The sequence below is a fragment of the Mytilus trossulus genome, chromosome 2, assembly GCF_036588685.1.
Source record: "Mytilus trossulus isolate FHL-02 chromosome 2, PNRI_Mtr1.1.1.hap1, whole genome shotgun sequence".
Lineage (NCBI taxonomy): Eukaryota > Metazoa > Mollusca > Bivalvia > Mytilida > Mytilidae > Mytilus > Mytilus trossulus.
In genome coordinates this window covers 78,552,725-78,580,115 of record NC_086374.1, presented here as the reverse complement: position 1 = coordinate 78,580,115, position 27,391 = coordinate 78,552,725, and the positions used below count along the sequence as shown (strand labels likewise).

The following is a 27,391-nucleotide window of genomic DNA, read 5'->3' as shown; positions in this document are numbered from 1 at the left end:
AGATAAAAAAAACAATCGTCTGTTTAATTATAGACTTTATATATATATAACAACATTTTTTTTAATTCAAGGTCTCCGCTATATTTGCAATTTTAAATGTAGAATTGATTGTTAATTTTTTTTACAGAAAGACGTTATATTTTTTTTTATCAAATTATTCCCATCCCATTAAATGATACCATTTTTCTCAGTAAGAAAACTAGTTATACAATAAAATGTATTTATCGACATCGTGTATAAATCTCAGGTATTCTGTAGATTAATTCTTATACATGTATCTATTTTTATTACTTTCTAAAAATAGGTGCAAACAAAATGTGTCGTCTGTTCATATCTCGTTCATATTAATGTGGAGAAGTAAAGTTAATGAAAAATAGGACCTTATAAAAAATATATCATTATCTTCAAATACCTTGCTCGTGTCAAATGTTTGCAAATATGCAAATATTTATGACGTCACCAAATTTTAGTCGATTTACATGCGTTCAACCTATAAACAATCAAGAAATCATCCATTACTTTGAAAAAGAAGAAGCTTCAAATTAACTGGTATTCCTACTTTCTTAATTAGGTATTTTTTAAAGCAAGATTAAAAAAAAATGGTCCAACAAACTAATAATTTTACCAGTTGTAAGAAAGATCACAAACATTTGTTTTCGATGTAGTTTTCGTTTATTGATAAATATGTATCAAAACATGTCAGTTTTCACTGATACAGTAGTGAGTAGATTTTAGTCAATTGTTGAAAAAAGATTGCTACAATTAAAATTCTGATTGCATAACATTATAGAAGAGGTTTATAGCTTTCCAATGATACCCAACAAGTGATATTTTTGTTTATTTACATGTGAGAAAAGCGCGTGCAAATTAGCGAAAATTTGTCAGGGTTTTGAGTTGGAATATTATTGACGATTAATTCTCCCTGCCCGATCCATTATCATTTACAACAAACCACCATATTTAAAACTCGCACTGTTTGTTTGCCGACAATCCTTTGTCTAGTTTTGTCGTGAATTAGGGTGAAAATTAACAAAATTAAGGTAGGTAGCATTACAAAATTATCTTTGTGGACAATTTTATGCAAATTAGGAAGGTTATTTACATGACTTTTGGTGTAAATTAGGGATAAAGTAAATTTTCTTCAGATGATAAATATAACATCTCATTTCTAAGTCTATCGAGTGTGTAAGTTGTATGGAAGCCATTTTTGATGAATTAAATTGTTAGGGTTGTGAATTTTCACTGACTTTGAAACATTTGATGCATATTTTTTTAAATGATGCATTTGCAAGATTTCTGAAGCAGATTTTATAAGATTTACAGAGATGAAAACATTGATTTTTATATGAATTAGAGATGGTCTTTTCTTTTTCTTTGACAGTAAAAGAAATATCTGGAATAGTATTTTCTTAATGAATTTTTAATAATCCAAAAACATTTATTGGGAAATGAATGCTGTGCATATACTAGCTGGTATGTAATATATTCTTTAGAACAGATCTTGGGTAAATTCAGTTATATTTCTATATCAAAGTTGATGTATCTCTGTGTGAGTTCGGCGATTCAAAAACTGGTATAAGTTAATTCTGGATGAAACATAAATGAAATAATATTATATATACGACCATTCATGTTTAGTGCATGGTAAAGTACAGTCTTGAAAATTTAATGTCTTCTAGTATTTCTTTGTAAACTTCATTTCCCATTGACATGTATACATGTATGTGTATGTCTCTAGATGTTGTTACAAAATCTAAATGAAAAATTGACCGCTATATTGTAAAAACTAATTTACTTCATTACAATAATACAATGTAGAAAGCGGCACATAGGACCAAGTATTATTTTTCCTTTCTAACATTAGCATGTCTATTTTTATGTTTACAAACGTTCAGTTTTCTTCTCTTATTGAATTATTCTTAAACCTACAATAATTGAAGTTTATACGTGCTACCCCTCTATTCTTTTGATACAGAGGATGACGATGGAAGTTTTTATTGACCTTGACTAGCTTTACAGCCCTTGCACGGTCAGATGATATAGAGGGGCTGAGCACAAGCATTTATCCTGTTTATTTACTACAGTTATTGTCCTTTCCCAATGCACCCGTGATCAACAGTGCTAACGAATATGAGGGGACACATTTCAATGTTGCATTTCATTTAACAAGTTACTGTGCATTCATTAATTTTTCGTGGGTTCCAATTTTTGTGGAATGCGGAAAAATTGTATTTCATTGAATGTTAGATTTTATGATTTTTCAAATTTATGATGAGATTTGGATTCAGGTGTCCCGTAATGATTTATTTTGGAAGAAAATGTTAACCAGTATATATTTAACTTGTGTGAAAAGAACATGAAAACGTTAAGCCTTATTAAACCTTGTAATAGTAACTGATACTGTTTGTATCACCATTCATCATTACTTTAAAATTAATGATGGTCTTGTAACAGTCCAAAAGAAAAGATAATGACCATGATGTCAAACTGACCTTGTGTGTTGAGTAACAGTATGGTCAGTTTGGTCAGTCAGCACATGGTCAAACGGTTTAATATCATGGTTGTATTCTGGTATTTATTCATTAAAATCTTGCAGTCAATATTGTGAAAATGCTCCCTAAAAAATATAATATCTGTTCTGTCTGTTTTCCTGCACAATTTCAGTCTCATTAATAATTACTGGCAAGAACTGAAGATTATTCATTATTTTTTCTTACACTGATGATCATGCTAATTTTTGTGTATCTTATACATTTATTGATGACTGGTAATGTATTAGTCTGTAATCAATAGAATCTCAGGAGGAAGCTAAGTTGGTTGGTTTTATAGTTATATGATCTTACTTGAATATTGTGATTTGAATTGATACACAGTTTGAACATATATATAGTATCAATTCATGACAGAGACTTGAAAAGTGTGTGTGTATGAAAATTTTGATTTAATTTGGATTGATTTTTCTTTCTATACTAAGTTACTTTAGATAGGTTTACTTAAAGATTAATACTTGATGATCAAATATACAATATATTTGCCCTTGAGCTCTTTACCAGTATTACATGTACTAGAATATAAAGAACTTCTCTCACTACTTGATTATTACTGTTGATGAATGCCATGGATATTCATTGGGTAAATGTAGACAGATGTGAAAATAAATCTGAAACCTCATTAGTGTTATACATTTTAAGAACTATATATTTTTAGAAAATTTCTAACTAATAACAAAATGACTTTATGCAAAGAATATATCACTTCATCTCCCGCTATCTTTAAGATCTAAAAGAACAGAAATTTATGTTATAAGGAATAAGAGAATACATGTATTATTAATATTTAGAAAAAAAGATCACAATTTAGGTGATAGTGAAGATTAAGGTTAATTTTCACCTTTGAAAAAAGCAAAAAAATACATAAAAGTCTTTTAATCTGATGACAATGCAGTCTGCACCAAAATCGTTTCAAACTACTAGTTTTAAGACCAATACTGTAAATTCAAAAATTATTGCATGCATTTATTATTGCGATTTTGCCATTTTAGTAAAAAATACAATTTAAAATTTTGAGATATTGAGAAAGAGTGCGTGTTTAAATACTGTGATTTATTTAACCCTGTTGCATTTTTTGCAATAATAAATACATTGCAATAATTTCTGAATTTACAGCATTCCAATATTTTCCTTATGTGTCTAAACAAAAAATGAAATGTATTTTGGCCAAAAAAATTTGCAAAGAAACAATAGTCATGATAGTTGATCACAGTACATAAAAAAATGACTCACTTACTTCCAAATTAAGCAACATAAACCTTGAATGAACTCAGATGCCCTCGATGGGTTATTACTGAGAATTATATGATGAACACAACAATATATGGACTATTTAAATCTTTGTAAAAAGAAGAATATGACCTTGATTAAACAGTTGAATGATTATGAGAAAGGCTTAGTGTAAAAGAAGAATATTAAGGTGATCATTGTTTATGTTTGGATTTAAGATACACAATTAATTTGAAAGGATCATAAAGTCCTCCCTCCTTGAGTAAGTAACTTCATCTTGCTTGCATTTCAAGCTATAATGAGTATTGAATGAGTCTGAGGTCAAGTCTTCAAAACTTTATTGTTGAGTACATATAAGAGAGGGGCGAAAGACACCAGAAGGACAGTCAAACTCATAAATCAGAAATAAACTGACAACACCATGGCTAAAAATGAAAAAGACAAACAGACAAACAACAGTACACATGACACAACGTAGAAAACCAAGGAATAAGCAAAACAAACCCCACCAAAAACTAGGGGTGATCTTGGGTGCTCCGGAAGGGAAAGCAGATCCTGCTCCACTAATGGCACCTGTCGTGTTGCTTATATGATAACAAATCCAGTAAATAGTCTAATTTGGTAGGTCACATTAATGAAAGGGAAGGGGATTGTAGTTAAGACGTAAGGAAGCTTTTGGAGTACAGGGCTAAGTTAGCCTGAAGGCACAGCTTCAAGGCTTGTTTTGGTTAAATACATTTGGGTTTATTTGCATGATACTTTTTGACCTAAGAATATTTTTTTTATTGAATATTAAGGTGCATTTTCTAATTCTCTTGGCTGATATCATCTTAGTTAATTGGATCAATAATCAGGACTATTCAGGAGACATTTCTTAATATTAAGGTTCAATTTTTTTTTTCATGATTGTTTAATATTTGGTTTATGAGGCCAAAAGAGCAAATAATTGAATCTTTCAATCATAAATTACCTTTGTTTATAACTTAAACTGCTCCCATATTGTGTCATCAAAGTTTTGATTTAAAAAAATCTAAACTTTAAACTGGATTCTTAGATAATCAATCATGATATTCAAGCTTTTATTCAATTCTTAACAGTAATATTCGTTTTAAATTTATAAATTTTTCATAAAAATGTTTTTACATTGAATAAACCTTCAAAATCAATAAATCTACATAGCTTCATTGAAGAAAGGCTATATTTGACATGTAAGTTATCAAAGGTACTTGTTCATGATGTACAAACTATATAAAATTTAAATGTTAATTTATAACACAGGTAAAAACACATCTTTGTAAGTAATCTTGATAACCTGTAAACTTTTATATACATAATCATGAAAACAAGTGTTCATATGCTGGAACAGGATTTTACACATAATTATTCTTGACAGTATAAAGGACAGTTAAGAAGAATTTAAATAAGTTGTTATAATAATGATAAGCTAAATTTAATAGGGGAGAATGTGGAGTTATCTCCCTTTCTAACCACAGTCAAACTAAATATAGTTTTTCATTGATGACTGAAGAAAGTCCTTTTGGATTAATTAACAACGGTACATTGCATATTTAGGTCTTATATAAGTGAAACAAAAATCTGCTAAACAAATTGCAAATTTGATATCAAGTTAGAAATATGTAAATGTTTTTCACAAGTTTATCATTGTAACTTTTTTCATGTGATTTTTCAGATTTTTTTTGTTTTATTATTTCAAGTGATAATTTTTTGTGGTTTCACATCTATATGTATATTTTGAATTAGATATTTCAATTTGTTTCCTTCTATCCACCAATTCAGATTTAGCATTTTCAATTACTCTGTTAGTCAGTGATACAAATATTTAAAATTGTATACAAGTGCATAGAAATTTTTAAAACTACACAAAAGAAAACATATCTTTAAGTATAAAATTTAAGAGTGACCTGATTTAATGTTTAACACATGACTCAGATAAATTCTTTTGATTTTCATATGTAAAGATTTAAGTTTAGTTTTTACACAGGTAAAAATTGGGAAAAATTATTTGCTTATAACCCTTAAAGGTATATGATTTGACAAGAGAATATAGTGATATATTACACAGAATTTTTATGTTACATACAAACAAGTCCAGTTAAACATGGAAGATTTTAGTATTCCAGAATAAAACTGTCATAACAAACCCTTGTGTTTATGTAAGATTTCTTAAAACCATGTGACTTGGTCCGTTTTGGTATACTAATTATAAAATTACTCTAATTAATTGAAATAATTTGTATAATAACATGGAAATACTAAATATTTGTCACATGATTGCAATGTCTGAAAGGTAGTAAGATGTGAAAGATTTCCTATAGATATAGATATAGGAAGATGTGGTGTGAGTGCCAATGAGACAACTCTCCATCCAAATAACAATTTAAAAATTAAACCATTATAGGTTAAAGTACGGCCTTCAACACGGAGCCTTGGCTCACACCGAACAACAAGCTATAAAGGGCCCCAAAATTACTAGTGTAAAACCATTCAAACGGGAAAGCCAACGGTCTAATCTATATAAACAAAACGAGAAACGAGAAACACGTATATATTACATAAACAAACGACAACTACTGTACATCAGATTCCTGACTTAGGACAGGTGCAAACATTTGCAGCGGGATTAAACGTTTTAATGGGCCCAAACCTTCTCCCTTTTTCTGAAACAATAGCATAACATCACAACATATAAAAACATACGATAAAATATCAATTAGCAGACTTAACTCAATCAAAAAACGTATGATTACACTTATACACATTTGAAAGAAGTTTTAATAACAAATGACGATTTAAATAAATAAAAAAAATGGTATTCCTTTACAGGAAGAAAATCAGGGGCGGGTCCAGGTAAGGGCGTAATGGGCGTACGCCCCCCCCCCCTTTAAAAAAAAAAAAAAAAAAAAAAAAAGCCTATCGTTATAATCTGCTAGTATTGTATAGAATAAAAGCAATTTATCATATTCATTAATTAAACACATACTCTGATTTCTTTTTATACTGATTCCCCAATCTGATGGGTCATCATCAACCGTAAAATTTCATTTCTCGGAGTCCAGCTGATGTAAGGGCATGCTCGACTTTATTTCCAAACATCATGAAAGTTCTCTTCTTACTTGCTTTGACGAGCGTCACGTCAAGCTCCACCGAAAGAGCTAACTCATCCCTTAAGTTGATCAAGAATGATTTGAGAAGCACCATGAAGGAGGATCGCCTAAATGCTCTGCTTCTTTTATATGTTCACAGAGACATTAAACTTGATTTTGATAAAATTATTGACGATTACGCCATGAGAAATCCACGTAAAATGGTTCTAATGAATCCACTCTAGTAATTGAAAATGAGAGTCCGTCAGTATTTTCATGTATTCATTTTAGGTTTTGCGTCAAGGTACATGTATACTAGAAATATGTATATTTCCACATTAAAGCAATACTCAGAACGAAAGAACTTTATTCTTCAGTGTTTATTTGTCTTGTATCATGTGTGTCGTTCAACGAAACCCGAACTTAATAAAAAATAGAGGGATTACTTCATAATTTGATGCTAAATTGTTGAAATTCAGGAGCTTCTGAGCTTCCCCATGGACCCTCAACCGTAATCACGCCTCTCGTTAATAAAATCCTGGCCTAGGAATTGAAATGTTAAGTAACTCCTATATACCCTTGAGTTTGGAATTTCTCGTTATTGGTCTACTCCTATTAAGATCCATCCAATCATTTTAATATACCATAGACAATTAATGGAGAGAACTCGGCATAAAAAATGTCACATCCTGACACTTTAACTTTAAAATATACATGCTCCAAGTCAGGAACCGTTGCATTAGTGCAATTCTCTATTATTTTATGTTTTTAAGCAAAAAAAAGGTCCCACAAATTTTTCGCATCGCTTCGCTCGGCGAAATATTTTATTCTACGCCCCCCTTTCAAATATCCTGGACACGCCCCTGAAAATATCAAATGAACTATGTTCAAAGAGGAATCACTATTCAAAATATAGGGAACAATACACAAATTAGATACAATATCAATAGCAAAATAATGAACAATGAATACAAAAATACATATAAAGGTCCAAATTAACTTCATTTTGAATATATTTATTAGAGTGTATAACTTTAAACTTGCATAGCTTTAAGCCATGCTAGTAATTTTATTATTTTGCATTTGTTTTGCATTTGTGTGTTGCTTTTATTGATAGAATCACAAATTTATGCCGAGCATTTCTACCTGTTTCAAGCCGAGTACAAATTACATTGATATTTCGAGACAACATATGGTTATTCTTTATATACTGCAACTCTTAAAACTGTTCTAAATGAAGTATTTTGGGTAAAAAACATCATTTCTTAATTTGGAGCGGACAACGTTAAATTGTATGTTTTATTGATGTCATAAATAAAACTCTACGGAAATGCATTGTCAACGTCATAAACAAGGTGTTATACGGTCAGTGACTGTATATCACATGTGAATATACAGTCAATGCAATTTGACTGCTCAAATAGCGCATATGTAGTATATATAAGTATATATGGAATGATTGCAATTGAGGCAACTATCCACCAAATACCAAATGACCATGATGTAAGCAACTGCTATTCACAGTGCAGCATAATTTTTTTATCTCCTCTGAAACCATTTAACCAACTGGACCAGAATGATTATTATGGTTATATATAGTTATTTCTCCACCAAACTATCCTAAATTGAACAGAAAGAGTGTAACATTTTCTGTTAGGTTTCTGATAATGAAGAGCATACCCATTTTCATTTCCCTTTTTTACAGGCAGAAGGAAGTTAAAGACTTACAGTATGGTGCAGTAAAGGAGTTCTGTTTTGCTCAGGTAATTTTTGAATGCATGCACATTTCTATATATAATATTTCATATTGGGGAAATAACAACTTTTGCTAACCTTTCACAAGGGTTTATTTAGTGTGAGCTTTTGGCTTCAGTTTGTATCCAATTTAGCCTTTCTTATTATCTATTTCACCATGAGTTTTATTTACTTGAAGAAACAAGGCAGTCAGTGGGCCCCACTTATGAAAATTTTTGGAAACACCACTGGATCCAGCAGCTGGTTCGAATCCATGACCTCCCCATTGGAGGCAAGCATAGAAACATGAGACTACCAAAAAGGTCTATAAAACTTGAAGCATGATAGAATAATTCAAAAAAATGAAAACCAATGTCTTGTTAACATCTAGAAGATATTATTTGAATAAGATTTATGTGTTTTGATTATCAAAATTAAAGGACCAAAAGAGTGTTTTTTTTGTCACATCTTCCTCTCCAAAAAGCAAGATGACTATATAAAGCTGACTATATAAAGCTACATTTCATGTGTTGCCTAAACAGATTTGATGAAGTAAGACTGATAGGTCAATGATATTTGGTATGCAGTTGAAGTAGCATTTGGACATTTCATTTCCATGAAGATTAATTGACAATGTCCCCCTCAAATTTATTGACTATGAACATTATGAAATGAGCTTAGTTTGAATGTTAAAGTTTGTTAATAGGTCAGTTTTTTGCACTTCTGTTCTGTTTGTATTTAGCAATAGGAAGTTTTACCTAAAACATTTACCTTCTTACAACAAGTACAAATAATTTAAGATAATTCATTATATATATTTTCATAACTATAATCACAGATTGTAACATATAATGAATCATGCATGCAGTACACAAGATACATACTTTGAACAGCTTTGTGTTTTGATCTACTTACATCAAAATTTACCAAGATTAATGCTTAATACATCCTTGTGAAAGTGTGTGTAGTATATATTGTCGAATGTATGAATAAAAGAAGATGTGGTGTAATTTACTGATATTTTTTTATGTCTTAATGATCAAGTTTGTCAATTTCCAGAATTGGAAATTTTAATAGTCATATCTCATGAAGAATACACAATGATTTTAGTATTTTTTCCTAACTTTGATTTTCATCTCCATTTGGTTGTCTTTGCAAGCAATTGTCTATTGTGTAAATTAGTCCTTAGGGTAAAATTGTAGTATTCATGCACAAATTGAATAAAAAATTGAAGAGAAGTTATAATATGATATAGATTTGGTATTTGCTGCTTCTGCTCTAAATAGTAAGTTCTGTTAGGGTTTGCACATTATTAATCAGATATATGTGTCTATGTGTAGTGATGTGCCGTAACCTATACCTTAAACATTTTCTTCAGTGTTGTCTATTGAACACAAAGAAGAGTTTTTATTTATGTCAGGTCAAGGAAAGTTTATTTGGAAAGTCTAAATAAATCTGTTTTTGTCATGAATATTAACATTTTTTGTCCTGAATGTTGTTTAATGTTTGCCCACTAAACATTAAATACCACCATTCAGTCTTTCTATTTCCTTCTATGTTGTATGAAGGAAAAGTCATTTTAAAAAAAAAGAGTAAAAAAAATGAAGAAAAAAAAAGAGAATTGAAATATCTATATATTTTACATATTACTTCATTGGTAGAGTCAGTATGTCATTGTATGTATGTATGTAACAACAAAAGAAATAAGGTTCAGTAATCCTAAGTTGTCAATGAAATTAACATGATAACAAACTAACATGTAAAACACCAGGTTATCTTTTGAATGTATTGACCACCTGTCACAGGTAAATCTCTTTCACCTGCAATCATAGAAATAGGTGATAATATAAATAAGTGTGGCCACTTATACTAAGATACATGAAAACAGGAATTGTGTGGAATTTCTGTCTAGAATTCAGTTTATGAAGAAAGTTTATTTATTCAGTAATACCAGAATCTTGGTGAAAAATAACTGGTAAAAATGGAATATCTGGCCATATTTTTCATTCTACATGCTGTGATTTTTCACAGTTATATTACTTTTCTGGATTGAAATGAGGAAAAGAAAATCTATGGGTATTCTACCCCAGGGAAAAGAATTAACATTTTGAACCTTGAATTTATGCAATTGAACATAAACATGTAGGCCAAATTTACTTGTAGAAAAGATGTTTTATTCAAATCATTTATATTGAAATAACTTTGGTACCCTTAGGGGTTTGTTGTAGAACAATATCTACTGATCATGTCATGTAGAATACATTTAACTTATTTGTAAATCACTATTCACTGCATATTAATTTTAAAAACATTATAAACTTGGTTCTGCTACATCTTATCCAGACAATTGTTGAAAAGCAACACTGCCATTGATTTATTTGTCATAGGGAGATATATCAGATATTCTTGTTCCATGAAAAGTATAATTGATCACACTTTTTTCTTCCATTTTTCGTTACTAAGCTTAAAGATGAGCTGGTCTTGAGTGAGAAAATTGATCAAGTTGTAACTATGATGTCGTTCATTTACTATCATATTGGATTGTTAGATGTTTGGAAAATAATAAGCTTAGAAAATCACAAACAAATTTAAGTACTATGTATTAGGCAAATGGACACAAAGCAATGGTTTTTCAGTTATATCAAAATCATTCTATACAAATCTATATTTTGATGTAATTTTTATATGCTTTTAAAAAAAAATCATCTTTAAATGCAGAATTGTTTTTAGATGTCAACATAAATTGCTTGAAATTTCGGATTTTATATCAAGTAATAGCTAAAAGTAATGACCTTAATCCACATATACAGATCATATTATGTATAAAATGTTAGAACTGCTAGTTGTTGATTCAGGCACCTGATAGATATGCCCTAAAAAATGGGATAATAGCATTGTTTGCATAAATCACTTATCTTTGGGGCTCATGCTCTTGTTAAGCACAAACCCTAGATTCTGAAACAGCAAATTTATATGTCAGCAATTAAGAAATAACAGTACTGAAGTTAAATAGTTGCCACTGTCAAATCCCCAATTGACAACAACAAATCTTCAACTACAGCACTGTTATTCCTATTCTAAAACATTATAAAAGAAATAATGCACAAGTGTCAGTAAGCTTGTAAAAATGTATAAATTTAAAATATTACAAAATTCTGCAAAACTGTGAATGATTTTGGCACACAATTATAAAGGCAAAACATGTCATTCTAATGAAAGCTTTCAAATTGAAGGTTATTCTATAATTGGCACTAATCTAATTTGGATAATATCTTAATAAAACATCATTTTTATACGACCTCAAAATTTGAAAAATTTTCGTCGTGAATTGCGTTGGCGGCGTCGTTGTCGTCGTCCGAATACTTTTAGTTTTCGCACTCTAACTTTAGTAAAAGTGAATAGAAATCTATGAAATTTTAACACAAGGTTTATGACCACAAAAGAAAGGTTGGGATTGATTTTGGGAATTTTTGGTCCCAATATTATATGAATTAGGGGCCAAAAAGGGCCCAAATAAGCATTTTCTTGGTTTTCGCACTATAACTTTAGTTTAAGTAAATAGAAATCTATGAAATTTTGACACAAGGTTTATGACCACAAAAGAAAGGTTGGGATTGATTTTGGGAGTTTTGTTTCCTACAGTTTAGGAATTAGGGGCCAAAAAGGGACCCAAATAAGCATTTTCAGCTCACCTGGCCCGAAGGGCCAAGTGAGCTTTTCTCATCACTTGGCGTCCGGCGTCCATCGTCGTCGTCCGTCGTCGTTAACTTTTAGAAAAATCTTCTTCTCTGAAACTACTGGGCCAAATGAAACCAAACTTGGCCACAATCATCATTGGGGTATTTAGTTTAAAAAATGTGTGGCGTGACCTGCCAAACCAAACAAGATGGCTAAAAATAGAACATAGGGGTAAAATGCAGTTTTTGGCTTATAACTCAAAAACCAAAGCATTTAGAGCAAATCTGACATGGGGTAAAATTGTTTATCAGGTCAAGATCTATCTGCCCTGGAATTTTCAGATGAATCAGACAACAGGTTGTTGGGTTGCTGCCCGTGAATTGGTAATTTTAGGGAAATTTTGCCATTTTTGGTTATTATCTTGAATATTATTATAGATAGAGATAAACTGTAAACAGCAATAATGTTCAGCAAAGTCAGATTTACAAATAAGTCAACAGGACCAAAATGGTCAGTTGACCCCTTTTGAAGTTATTGCCCTTTAAAGTCAATTTTTAACCATTTTTCGTAAATTTTATATATCTTTTACAAAAATCTTCTCCTCTGAAACTGCTGGGCCAAATTAATCCAAACTTGCCCATAATCATCATTGGGGTATCTATTTAAAAAAATGTGTGGCGTGACCCGCCAAACCAAACAAGATGGCCGCCATGGCTAAAAATAGAACATAGGGGTGAAACGCAGTTTTTGGCTTATAACTCAAAAACCAAAGCATTTAGAGCAAATTTGACTCGGGGTTAATTTGTTCATCAGGTCTAGTCCTATCTGCCTTAAAATTTTCAGATGAATCAGAGAACCCGTTGTTGGGTTGCTGTCCCTGAATTTGTAATTTTACGAAAATTTTGCTGTTTTTGGTTATTATCTTGAATATTATTATAGAGAGAGTTAAACTGTAAACAGCAAAAATGTTCATCAAAGTAAGATTTACAAATAAGTCAATATGACTAAAATGATCAATTGACCCCCTAAGGAGTTATTGTCCTTTATAGTCAATTTTTAACAATTTTCATAAAATTTGTAAATTTTTACTACCGTTAACATTTTCCACAGGAACTACTGGGCCAAGTTCATTATAGATAGTGATAATTGTAAACTGCAAGAATGTTCAGTAAAGTAAGATGTACAAACATATCACCATCACCAAAACACAATTTTGTCATGAATCCATCTGCTTCCTTTGTTTAATATTGACATAGACCAAGGTGAGCGACACAGGCTCTTTAGAGCCTTTAGTTCTTGGTTTTCGCACCATAACTTAAGTATAAGTTAATAGAAATCAATGAAATTTAAACACAAGGTTTATGACCATAAAAGGAAGGTTGGTATTGATTTTGGGAGTTTTGGTCCCAACAGTTTAGGAATAAAGGGTCCAAAGGGTCCAAAATTAAACTTTGTTTGATTTCATCAAAAATTGAATAATTGGGGTTCTTTGATATGCCGAAATCATTTTGATGTAGATTCTTAATTTTTGGTCCGTATTCAAATTGGTCTACATTAAGGTCCAAAGGGTCCAAAATTAAACTTAGTTTGATTTTAACAAAAATTGAATCCTTGGGGTTCTTGATATGCTGAATCTAAAAATGTACTTAGATTTTTATCATTGGCCCAGTTTTCAAGTTGGTCCAAATCGGGGTCCAAAATAAAACTTTGTTTGATTTCATCAAAAATTTAATAATTGGGGTTCTTTGATATGCCAAATCTAACTGTGTATGTAGATTCTTAATTTTTGGTCCTGTTTTAAAATTGGTCTACATTAAAGTCCAAAGGGTCCAAAATTAAACTAAGTTTGATTTTAACAAAAATTGAATTCTTGGGCTTCTTTGATATGCTGAATCTAAACATGTACTTAGATTTTTAATTATGGGCCCAGTTTTCAAGTTGGTCCAAATCAGGATCCAAAATTATTATAAGTATTGTGCAATAGCAAGAAATTTTCAATTGCACAGTATTCAGCAATAGCAAGAAATCTTCAATTGCACAGTATTGTGCAATAGCAAATATTGTCAATTGCACAGTATAAATATCTTATTGCACAATATTGTGCAATAGCAAGAAATTCCAATTGGATTTCAATTGGAGTTATCTTTCTTTGTCCAGAATAGTAGTTGAATCAACTTAAATCATTGTTTTATACAATATATATTCACTTTTACTACCAACTGATAGATTAAAACAATCTTTACCATTCAGTGATAACAAGCACTTTTTTTACATTTTAATATTTTATGATGTATTTAAATGAGTAGTTATTGTTGCAAACTTCATTAGAAATTTGAATTGAGATCAGTTTTGAAATAAGGGAAAGGGGGATGTGAACAAAAAATTGGGGGGTCAATTTTTTTCATTTCAGATTTCATAAACATTTTTTTGAGAGGATTAATATTCAACAGAATAGTGAATTGCTCAAAGGCAAATTTTTTTTTAAGTTCATTAGACCACATTCATTCTGTGTCAGAAACCTATGCTGTGTCAACTATTTAATCATAATCCAAATTTAGAGCTGAATCCAGCTTGAATGTTGTGTCCATACTTGCCCCAACCGTTCAGGGTTCAACCTCTGCGCCCTGCGGAGCATCTGGTTGAGGTAGGTGTTATTTTATTTCATCTGGGATCCAGTTAGTGAATGTTACAGTCCCAGACATCTTTAAATTGTTGATTTGACCCTAGATTTTACCTTAAAATCAAATTGTACCATAAATATTTCGTTAGAATACATGGTATTGCTACATGTAAAAGTAATGAGATGTGGTATTTAAAATTCCAATGAGACAACTACCCACCAGAGTTCAGAGAACAAGAACTTTTCCATGATCCATTATATTCAGGTTTCCGTACATGTTCCTAGATAAACCAGCAGTTAATTAATGAAGATTTCTGATTTTATATCAAATAATAGCTAAAAGTAATGACCTTAATCCATATATACAGATCATATTATGTATATGTTAGAACGGGTAGTTGTTGATTCAGGCACCTAATAGATATGCCCTAAAAAAGGTGCTAGCTGGTCTATAACTTTGGACTGCCTGAAGAGCAGGATGGAACTACAGAATTTGAATTGGTTGTTTATTCACATAAACCACATATCCCTATAAACTATATATCTCTACACACATGCATTAAAGTGGTTTTACTAAATAATCTATACAATGTGAACTTTTTTTTAGTTTTCATCAAGAATGTGATTAACTGGAATTTTACCTTTATTATTGACAAAGAATAAAATAGATCAATTGTTTGAATTTAAAGAGAAAATGTGGATACACCTGAGTGAGAGAGGCCATCATATTATTCTGTTATGTAGAAAATCATTTTATCTCTGTAAAAATAATTGATTTTGTACATTGTACATTGTATAATTGGCAAGAATCTAAATATATTTTAAACATTATCAAGCTGTAGTTGATGGAATGTATTTGATTGTTTGTGTGCGTTTTCTTTTATCAATGTTCTTTGACTGAATTAACATAGAGCTATTATAAGAACCAGTTAATGTGTTGATACCTCATCATCCTTTCTAGACTGAAGTATGTATTGTTATCTCGTACAAAACTTTAAATGGAAAAACTTTGAAATATATTTCTCACTAGGGAAGTTTGCACCTGCAAACCTATTTCTTACACTGTTGATGTGGAATTCATAAGAGTCATCTTGTTGGCCTGCCAACTTCACTGTTTTACTCTGCTCTGTGAAATTTGAATGAAATCTATCTTATAAATTTCATGATTTTTGAAATATATGTAATGTTCATAACTTTTTTCTCTCAACAAAATGGAGAATGACAATTATTTTAAAGTTGGTTCAAATGAATTAATATTCCTTCAAGCTTCACTATTTTTGGTTCATGTTTTCACTAAAGCTTGTAACCTTATAGGTACTGTAATAAGATTGTTTGTAGGTACAGTTGATCAAGGGAGCTATTGATTCTATATATAAGTAAGCAACAGGTATGACTGAGATTTTTACCTATTACACACTGTCCTGATCCAAGTTTCCATCAAAATTCTATTTCAACATATAAGATCGTGTCAACATGTAAGCTAGGTGTATTTTAGAGAGTACAGGTCAGCATCATCACTTAAGTAGGATGATTTGACCTTATTTTCATGCATCACTGTTAGTTCAAGTTAACATGAAGGTTATGCCTCTTGTATTGTTTGTATTGTACTCAAGATGTGGGATTAATTAACAGCAGCAGCAGCAGCAGCAATACTTTATTTTAAGAGGGTTACACAGTTAGCTATATAACAACTTGCATAAACTTTATGTCCTCAAACGGTGATTGTCAACATCCAAGTGAAAAAGTGTCCAGCTTCTTTATGTTCCCCTGTGCAACAATCCTAGTGTTGGCCATAGATGACACTTCGCTTGTATCATCTGTCAGCTGTTTTCTAAGCATTTGTAACATGGACTAAACTTGACAGGAAATAATCAATAACAGGTCCCATATAAATTATTCATCATCATTTTCTTATGATTTGATAAAAAACATGGCTTTCAGATGTAATTCTGTATTATGATTGGCCAATTTTCTTTTTTTTTCCTTTCTAAAAAAATAAAATAAATATCAGGTGAAAGCACAGCTACCAGGGGACATTCACAACTCTGTTAAAAAATAGACATATACATCCTGGTCTATTGACACTATTGCATAGTTTACATGATAAAAGTTAGTGTTTAAGTCAGTTTAACCACTATATTGTAAGTCAATTATGCAATTGTATAAGCATAATTGCACATCCTATTTTTCATGGAGATAAATGGCCCTGCCCAATATAATTCTTCATTGACTTTGAAACATTTGTTTAGTTTACGTGTTGGAGACCATGTTTGGGTCAGTTTAAGGGCATACAATACAGTTACAGAGAAGGTAATGACGTTGCTAACTTAATTTGTTATTTTCGCGACGTCAAACGGACATATCGGGAAAAGATGCATTTTTCGACTGATTTTTATCATTCAAACTGATTTAATTTGAAAACGAGTTCATGGACCCCTATTTTTCAAAACGGCATTTTGTTTCATTTTGCAGGGAGATTATGTGACCCAAATTTTATAAAACTGTAAATAGAGGATTTTTTTTAATTTTGATAAACATGCAGTAAAAAATGACGTTTTTTCCTCAAATCATGAACATTTGATAAATATGAGTTATTTCAGAATAAAAAATTGCATATTTTTTTTGATATTTATAAAATACAGATATTACCGATTATTTAACAAAAAACAATTTGTGTTTATCTTTTAAAACAAAAAAGTTATGTCTTTCTTTCGAAAAAGAAATTACGGCCACAAATCTGAATTTCGAGCAAATATGCAAAATTTCAACCTCATTTTACTCAAAAAGTAACACATGAAGGTATATTTTTTATTACATATTTGATTTAATCAGGTAAAAAATAGCCTATATGCAAATTTTCATGAACTTGTAAATACAGGATCAAAACTGTATCGTATGCCCTTAAAGGAAACCACTTATGATAAGTCAGTGGTATTTGTTATGCAGTTGTATTAGCATTGTCATTTGTCTTTCTGGGGAAGGTTTTGGGCTTCACCTTCAGTAGTGGTTCATTGCATCATTGCCATTTTTATTTCAACATTTGCATTATGCTTAAATTATATAAATGCAGCGCATATCTCTGTTTTAATTGTTTATTGTATTTAGTGATTATCAAAATGTATAGGTAATAGCAGCAACTTCCTAAGGTAAAAAGTGAAAAAGAACTTTTCAATAATAAATATTAAAGTATATAATGTTTATACAGTAGTTTTATCATCACTATTTAAATGTGAATTATGAGTCACATTTTAATCAATAAATATGAACTGAACTCCAAAGTAAAACCTCTTAATATCTATGTTTGTAAATGATTTTACACTAATTTTAAGTGTTTTGTATTATAGTCTATTTTAAATTTATTGGAAGACTTTATATCTTTAATCAGATTGTATTTGTAAAATTTTGCTTTATACTTCAATTATAGAGGTCACAAAAGATTTAAATTTTTAAAATAAACTGGTGACTTTTTCTCTTCTGCATTTACTGAGGCAAGAAGGTAATGTACCAGTGTTAAAGATACAGGTTACAATATAAAGTGTCACAGTTACATAAACAAAGAAGTTTTGTAGTTTGCTGTGTTTCATGTTCTTCATGTTAAACATATAACTCAGATATCAACACTTATGAACTTGCTTAGCATACAGTATTCTTCTTTTCTTCATGCAGAAGATTTTTTAAAAAGATTTTAGTGATAAGATAATTTTTCCTTATTCTATTTTTTTCAGGACTTATATAATATTTTTATTGTATTAATATTTGTCAAGAGATCATTTTCCTCAATTAATACTAAATTTTGAATACTTAGAACAGGACAAAATACAGGTTGATTAAAGTCAAGAATGCAAATTTACTCTAAGAATCAAGTACAAAAATATTTCTTGACATCAATTATTGTAAAGTTAGAAAATCCATTCTACGATATGTCTTAGCCACACATTGTGCAAGTGTTATGACAATTATAGAAATCTTTCTTCATGAAATCAATAAAACAGTGTCCTAAAGAAGATTCCGACAATATCTAATTGACACAATGGAATCTAAACACTGAGAACTTGACTAAAGAAGCTTATAAAATTATCTATTGAATCAGATTCCCCATGGTAGATAACTCCAGTTCTAATTTTAACCACAGTTAAAAAAATTCCATTACTTTAATCTTCAATTTTCATGACAAATATTTTCTTATTTAAAAGTTGAACTAAATTATGCATAATATAATAATACCTCATCAGGTGAAATCATTTTGATTCTATGCAGCATATAGAATCAAATAGTTGTGTGTTGTATACAATTTAAACAGCTTTCAATATGATTAGTTTTAATTTTTGCACTCATATATTTCATTTAGAACTGAAGTTTGAATTATTTTAGTTGATGAACCTAAATGAGGAATACAACAATATAGTGTGGTTTTTATGAAAACATACATACACTTGTACTTAATTCAATTTGTACTGTTGAATTTTTTGTCTTTTCAGAATAAGAAAGACATTATTTTGTCAACATGGATAAGGGTGAGAAAGATGATCCTGGAAGCCCAACAAGGAATAATTTGTTTGAAAATGCAGCTGCTAATCTCTTGGGTAAGACTTTAAAGAGAGTTGAAAACTTTTCAGAATGTATTGACTGGTTTGTGAATATGAGCCAAGATAGAATCTTGTAATAAAATGTGATTGACATGATTGTTTACAAGAAGAAATGAGTTCTAGAATTAGGAATTAAAAAAAATATCTGAAATTTTTTTCTAGTTTTTTTTCTGTTGATGGTCATCCAAATGATGACACTAAATCATCAACTTTCATACTTTTATTCTTATTCTAATGCATTTCAAAAAGTAAACAAATGTATGAATTTAAAACAACAATATTTATTCAGCGAAACTTGATGAATGATTTTGGCACTTAAACATCATGCAAAATCATGATGTCATGCGAATAAAAACTTAAAAAATCTTTGATTATTTTGTTTCTTTTACAATTCAGATTTGGATGAAATGTCATTGACACATGATTTTAAGGTAGATGTTGTTTGATTTTCAATTATATTATATTAAACCAACTTTTTTTGGATTCCAGCAATTAAAAATGTCAGCTCTAGACATGTAGATCATGGATTTATCCATAAAGTTTAGCCGTTGAAAAAAGTTGTAGCATAAGGATAACTGTTTGTAGAATCTATTTTATGTATTGCAGGTGTGTCTCCTTTTGGACTTCCATATGCTGCTCATCTTGCCCACATTCCTGGTGCATTTCTGATGGGACATCCAGCATTTCCAGTCACTTCACTGTTTGATGGCTTAATGGGCCATTATCCATCCTCATTGGTGACATCTTCAGGTAAAACCGCTGTCAATAGTTTATGTTGACTAATATGGGTAAATAAGAGAGAAAGAAAGTAGTATACATGTATTGTTTTGTCCTGTTTGTCAATTTTTCTATCATCCAGTGACAGTCTATTAAAATGAAAATATTCTTTTTCGCCAGAAAAAAGAGAAGCTAGACTGATGCACCAAAATTGTAAGTCCACTGCAGCTTAAAATGTATTGTGAATATTTCAAGACTATAAAGCTAAACAAAGATTCCAAACCTAAACATTATTACCCAGTTAAGAGCTTTTGTATTCCTTGTAATTTCCATGGTATCTGGTCATTTTGAGATTGTAGGTACTGTTGTGGAAAATTTTGAATTATACTAGATTTTCATGTGAAGGCACACTGAATATCGACCAATTAGGGTTATACAAAAGAGCTCAAGAGTGGCATTGTATTATCATTGTCATAGTATTATAGTTGGCAATGCCTAATGAAAGGTCTATAACTCTTGTAAGATTTGTCAAATTGAAATGGTCACTGTGTGAGGTAACTACAAATATTAAAAACAATTTAACAATTTACATTAATACAGTACCATATGCCAATAAATGTCAAAATACCATAATTCCTAGTAAAATTGTCTTATCAAAATGGTCTAGTGTGTGGTCCTACACATGATTACAAACAATCCTATCATGATGACACACTGAAATTTCAGACATTTGATAGTCTTCTGCTAATAAATATGTTTGATTGAAGGGCAGTTTAGCAGTGACTTTAGCCATCTTTTTTAAAAATTATATGTTTCATATTAAAAAAGTTCTCTTTGTGCATTTTTTCATGGGGTTTTAAATTTTCAGGAACTCTGAGTACCATATTAGCAGCACCACCATTAAATCTGGACCTGGCTTGCAATGGCCTTCCTTTGAGTATTACAATCCCCACTCCTACTGCAACTATCAGTACTGTGCAGGATGGCACATGTAAGGGTTGTACTGTTGATGTTGTCCAAAACTTAGCTTGATGTATCAATTTTTGGAAACTGTTTTGCAAATGTCATTTTTTAAGATATATGGAGATATACTTGAAATTTTGCAGATTTTTACAAGAGAATACCAGTATGCAGTCATCATGAAACAAATAACCAAACTGTCTTGTTCATAGTTTCATGACTAACTTGCATACATAAATCACAAGTACTGCATAATATTTATAAAAAAAATTGATTCATCAATTCTCATAATTGTGTGCAGAACTTTTTTTTGATTAAAGCATATGTTAGTTATGAGCTTTAAAAGTGCATGGTTGTTTATTTGCTATCATGGAATAAATGTATTGTAAATAGTGCTTTACTGTTTGCTTAAATGTTACTGATTTTTTATTTTTATCAAAATATTTGTTTGAAGTGACAAGTTCAGAAATGTTTCAAATATTTTTAGGCATGTGCTAGACCTTTTTCAGCTTATAACTCCAGTTTGATGTTATTATGAGTCAACATGTTTTCTTTTTGCTCCTATGTATTTCTAATACATTTGTAATTTCAATAGACAACTTTCGAGTTTGATGCATTTCCATCAAAAACTCTGGTTTTAGTGAACGTCATTTGTGCGTTTATGGGCATCGTCACTTCAATTCCAATGTTGAGCGAGTGGTTGAAAAACTATAATGCTATATTGTACGAATTATTTGGCAAATTGTATTCTCAAAATTGACAATCAGCACTGCTGTCATTAGGGAATTGTCATTAAGTACCTACAGAACAACCATAATTTCTAGTTTATCCTGCACAATGACGATCACTAAGACGCTTGATGAACGTTAATAGTGCAGGGATACAGGCAATCCCCTCTATCTGGTTAATGACGTCATAAAGGGGTGTATAATTGACGAGTTTTTTCCAGTGAGGGATGAACTCGAAAGTGGCCTATTGGAAGCACAGTTATGTTTGAAAACACATCTCACTTTTATGACGTCTTTTTTTGTTCCTATTGATTTAAGTTTCAGGCAAACCATAATATGAATTACGATTTAGGACTAATGATCTGACTTTTTCAACCTTTAAAAAGTAAAGAAACTGTAAATAGCAAAAGATTATCACCAATAAAAGATCTTAGACACACAAATAATAAGATCTTTTGAGTCAATATGGAGCAAAAACTCTCGCCTCACTACAAGTTTAAGATGGCCCCTAGCACAGCTTTAGGTGGAATTCTTAGCAAACTGAGGATCAGGCCACACCTGTGAAACCAGGAACAAAGTCAGTTGTCTCATTGGCAATCATACCACATCTTTTTTGTGTCATGGAGTAATGTCAATATAATAAATCTGGCAAAGAAATCAAACATTGACTGTCATAATCTAGATAAACAACCCCATGCAAAAACAATATAAACATTTAGCCAACCAAGGTGCACATCAAGATATATGTTAGATATATGATAGGAAAACAGTGACAACACCAGTGGTAGCTGGATCAACAGGAGTCAGCCTCTTGTCAGGAAAAGCTAAGAAATCAACAGGACGACCCCATAAAGCTGACTCATTAACCAAGACCAATGGATCAAGTGTATCTTCATCACACTCTTCTTCTAGAACCTCAACAGTTTCCCAACCAGCCAAATCTGCTCTGAATCTATCAACAAATAAGCAGGTATTGCTAACAATAAAAACACATCAAAATATCAGATAGCAACAATGATAGTTATACAACAGTATTAATGTGGATTCATTATTATTCGTGAGATTGGTATCTGAGAAAATAAATGAATCTGCAGTACTAGCAGCTCATTTTTTTTTACATTTAAATTTTACAAAAAGGTTTCAATGACTTCTCAATTCTTTTGACACATAAAGCAGGTTGTAATTACTATGATTGTAAAAAATATCTTTTAAAATAGAATTTCATAAATCATACATATTCGCTGATGTACACATTATACTTTTTTGAGTAATCCTCAAAGTATCTAGTCTTAAAATTACAAAATAATTGACAAAGGCATTCTTTTCATTAATATTATGAATGGGTTTGAGTAGAATTGGTTGGTCAAGATGCATAAAATCCATGTATGATTATAGTTATCAAAGGTACCAGGATTATGATTTAGTACGCCAGACGCGCGTTTCGTCTACATAAGACTCATTAGTGACGCTCATATCAAAATATTCATAAAGCCAAACAAGTACAAATTTGAAGAGCATTGAGGATCCAAAATTCCAAAAAAGTTGTGCCAAATACGGCTAAGGTAATCTATGCCTGGGATAAGAAAATCCTTAGTTTTTCGTAAATTCAAAGTTTTGTAACAGGAAATTTATAAACCATGTGCGATCCTTATTTCTGCAGTTATACAATCGCAAAATTTTTTTTGTCGTATATTGGTGTATGTTGGCGTCTTTGTCGTCGTCATTGTTGTCATTCAAAGACATTTGGTTTTTATACGACCGCAAATTTTGAAAAAATTTTCGTCGTATATTGCTATCACGTTGGCGTCGTCGTCGTCGTCGTTGTCGTCGTCGTCCGAATACTTTTAGTTTTTCGCACTCAAACTTTAGTAAAATTGAATAGAAATCTATGAAATTTTAACACAAGGTTTATGACCATAAAAGGAAGGCTGGTATTGATTTTGGGAGTTTTGGTCCCAACATTTTAGGAATTAGGGGCCAAAAAGGGCCCAAATAATCATTTCTTGGTTTTCGCACTATAACTTTAGTTAAAGTCAATAGAAATCTATGAAATTTTGACACAAGGTTTATAACCACAAAATAAAGGTTGGGATTGATTTTTGGAGTTTTATTTTCAACAGTTTAGGAATAAGGGGCCAAAAAAGGGCCCAAATAAGCATTATTCTTGGTTTTCGCACAATAACTTTAGTTAAAGTAAATAGAAATCAATGAAATTTAAACACAATGTTTATGACCACAAAAGGAAGGTTGATATTGATTTTGGGAGTTTCGGTCCCAACAGTTTAGGAATTAGGGGCCAAAAAGGGACCCAAATAAGCATTTTTCTTGGTTTTCGCACCATAGCGTTAGTATAAGTAAATAGAAATCTATGAAATTTAAACACAAGGTTTATGACTATAAAAGGAAGGTTGGTATTGATTTTGGAAGTTTTGGTCCCAACAGTTAAGAAAAAAGGGGCCCAAAGGGTCCAAAATTAAACTTTGTTTGATTTCATCAAAATTGAATAATTGGGGTTCTTTAATATGCCGAATCTAACTGTGTATGTAGATTCTTAATTTTTGGTCCCGTTTTCAAATTGGTCTACATTAAGGTCCAAAGGGTCCAAAATTAAACTTAGTTTGATTTTAACAAAAATTGAAACCTTGGGGTTCTTTGATATGCTGAATCTAAAAATGTACTTAGATTTTTGATTATTGGCCCAGTTTTCAAGTTGGCCCAAATCGGGGTCCAAAATTAAACATTGTTTGATTTCATCAAAAATTGAATAATTGGGGTTCTTTGATATGCCAAATCTAACTGTGTATGTAGATTCTTAATTTTTGGTCCAGTTTTAAAATTGGTCTAAATTAAAGTGCAAAGGGTCCAAAATTAAACTAAGTTTGATTTTAACAAAAATTAAATTCTTGGGCCTCTTTGATATGCTGAATCTAAACATGTACTTAGATTTTTGATTATGGGCCCAGTTTTCAAGTTGGTCCAAATCAGGATCTAAAATTATTATATTAAGTATTGTGCAATAGCAAGTCTTTTCAATTGCACAGTATTGTGCAATGGCAAGAAATATCTAATTTCACAATATTGTGAAATAGCAAATTTTTTTTTAATTAAGAGTTATCTTTCTTTGTCCAGTATAGTAAGCAAGAAATATCTGCAAGAATTTTTTTTAATTGGAGTTATCTTTCTTTGTCCAGAATCAACTTAAATCTTTGTTATATACAATATACAATGTATATTCACTTTTTACTACCAACTGATAAATTTGAATAATCTTTACCATTCAGTGATAACAAGCAGTTTTTTTACATCATGTTTTTAAATGAGTAGTAATTGTTGCAAACTCCATTAGAATATTTTAATTGAAATTAGTTTTGGAATAAGGGAAAGGGGGATGTGAATAAAAAATTGGGTTAAATTTTTCTCATTTGAAATTTCATAAATAAAAAGAAAATTTCTTCAAACATTTTTTTGAGAGGATTAATATTCAACAGCATAGTGAATTGCTCTAAGAGAAAACAAAAATTTTAAGTTCATTTGAATACATTCATTCTGTGTCAGAAACCTATGCTGTGTCAACTATTTAATCACAATCCAAATTTAGAGCGGAATCCAGCTTGAATGTTGTGTCCATACTTGCCCCAACCGTTCAGGGTTCAACCTCTGCGGTCGTATAAAGCTACGCCCTGCGGAGCATCTGGTTGCACTATAACTTTAGTATAAGTGTATAGAAATCTATGAAATTAAAACACAAGGTTTATGACCATAAAAAGAAGGTTGGAATTGATTTTGGGACAATTGGTCCCAAGTTCCCAACAGTTAGGGAATTAGGGGCCAAAAAGGGCCGAAATAAGCATTTTTCTTGTTTTTTCGCACAATAACTTTAGTATTAGTAAACAGAAATCTATGAAATTTTTACTTAAGGTGTATGACCACAAAAGGAAGGTTGGAAATGATGTTTGGAGTTTTGGTCCCAACAGTTTAGGAATTAGGAGCCAAAAACAGGTCCCAAATAAGCATTTTTCTTGGTTTTTGCACAATAACTTTAGTATAAGTATATAGAAATCTATGAAATTTTAACACAAGGATTGTGACCACAAAAGGAAGGTTGGGATTGATTTTGGGAGTTTTGGTCCCAACAATTTAGGAATTAGGGGCCAAAAGGGTCCAAATTTAAACTATGTTTGATTTCATAAAAAAACGAATTGGGTTCTTTGATATGCCAAATCTAACCGTGTATTTAGATTCTTAATTTTTGGTCCTGTTTTCAAATTGGTCTACATTAAGGTCCAAAGGGTCTAAAATTAAACTAAGTTTGATTTTAACTAAAATTGATTTCTTGGGGTTCTTTAATATGCTGAATCTAAACATGTACTTAAATTTTTATTATGGGCCCAGTTTTCAAGTTGGTCCAAATCGGGGTCCAAAATTAAACTTTGTTTGATTTCAACAAAAATTTAATATATGGTGTTCTTCAATATGCTGAATCTAACCATGTATTTAGATTTTTAATATTTGGGCCTAGTTATCAAATTGTTCCGCTTTGAGGTCTAAAGGGTCTAAAATTGAACATTATTTGATTTCATCATTAATTGAATTCTTGGGGTTCTATGATAAGCTGAATCTAACCATGTATTTAGATTTTGGATATTGGACCAAAATAGGTAAATGTCCAATTTAAAATTTTTAAGTTTTTAAATTAAAGTTCTTAGACCACATTAATTCTGTGTCAACTATTTAATCACAATAATTCAGAGCTGTATCAAGCTTAAATGTTGTGTCCATACTTACCCCAACTGTTCAGGGTGTCGACCTCTGCAATCGCATAAAGCTGTGCCCTGCGGAGCATCTGGTTTTACAGTCTTTTGGAACCCAATATTGGTTCAATGAGGTGTTTCTGTCAATTGTATTTTATGATCCCACACTACACATATTGCAACAGACTTCTTTTTGCAAAACTTATTGAAAATGATTGTGTGTAATGATTGCCAAGCATATTTTTAAAGAATTTAATATTGATGAAGAAGAATATGTTGATTTTTGATAAACCTTTTAAACTTATAAAAAAATCACTCAAAAAAACTTTTAAACAGATTGTGAAGGAAAAGTATAATAATATCACTCTTGAAAAACTTTCAAATATTGATAACAGTTCAAAACTTTATCTTTACATTAAACTTAAAAACGAAATTAAATTTGAGGATTAAACAATTTTAATAGTCATCAACTTATAACAAAATTACGTGTAAGTGATCATAATTTGGAAATTAAATTAGGACGTTATAAAAAAAATTGAAAGAAAACACAGACTGTGCAAAGTTTGTAAAATTTTAGATGATGAGGAACACTTTTTCCTTCATTGCCAAATTAACAGTAATGTAAGACATTCCCTTATAAATGCAATTAAAACCCATTATTCTAATTTTAACCAGCTTGACTCAAACTCTAAACTTAAAACTATTCTAGATCCCAATAAAGATATTTTGTCTAG

At 30.7% G+C, this 27,391-nt stretch overlaps 2 protein-coding genes across 7 annotated transcripts in view; both read left to right on the top strand.

Moving 5' to 3' along the window:
* The first annotated feature begins 454 nt into the window (after window positions 1–454).
* LOC134708057 (uncharacterized) lies at window positions 455–22,036 on the top strand. Of its 6 annotated transcripts, none has more exons than XM_063568336.1 (5): window positions 455–549; window positions 8,589–8,646; window positions 19,394–19,498; window positions 20,108–20,251; window positions 21,087–22,036. In XM_063568336.1, exons 3-5 carry the CDS (start codon window positions 19,420–19,422, stop codon window positions 21,248–21,250), a joined length of 387 nt encoding a protein of 128 aa, XP_063424406.1. In that variant the 5' UTR covers window positions 455–549; window positions 8,589–8,646; window positions 19,394–19,419; the 3' UTR covers window positions 21,251–22,036. The 6 variants fall into 6 exon arrangements, with proteins under 6 accessions (XP_063424406.1, XP_063424408.1, XP_063424407.1 ...); XM_063568338.1 differs by having other exon boundaries at window positions 461–571; XM_063568337.1 differs by lacking the exon at window positions 455–549 and adding an exon at window positions 606–720.
* Window positions 22,037–22,371: 335 nt separating this feature from the next.
* The window catches only part of LOC134706012 (bromodomain adjacent to zinc finger domain protein 2B-like), a 49,834-nt gene continuing 44,814 nt past the window's right edge, over window positions 22,372–27,391 (top strand). The window contains exons 1-2 of the mRNA XM_063564725.1: window positions 22,372–22,466; window positions 22,669–22,876. Of these exons, the coding sequence (XP_063420795.1) occupies window positions 22,372–22,466; window positions 22,669–22,876 (303 nt within the window). The remainder of the gene's footprint in view (window positions 22,467–22,668; window positions 22,877–27,391) is intronic.

Bases quoted from the DNA above. Each gene is read 5' to 3' on its own strand.
- LOC134708057 (XM_063568336.1), top strand. From the start codon at position 19,420: ATGGATAAGGGTGAGAAAGATGATCCTGGAAGCCCAACAAGGAATAAT. The intron at 19,499-20,107 runs GTAAGACTTTAA...TATGTATTGCAG, and splicing joins TGCAGCTGCTAATCTCTTGG to GTGTGTCTCCTTTTGGACTT. The intron at 20,252-21,086 runs GTAAAACCGCTG...TTAAATTTTCAG, and splicing joins CTCATTGGTGACATCTTCAG to GAACTCTGAGTACCATATTA.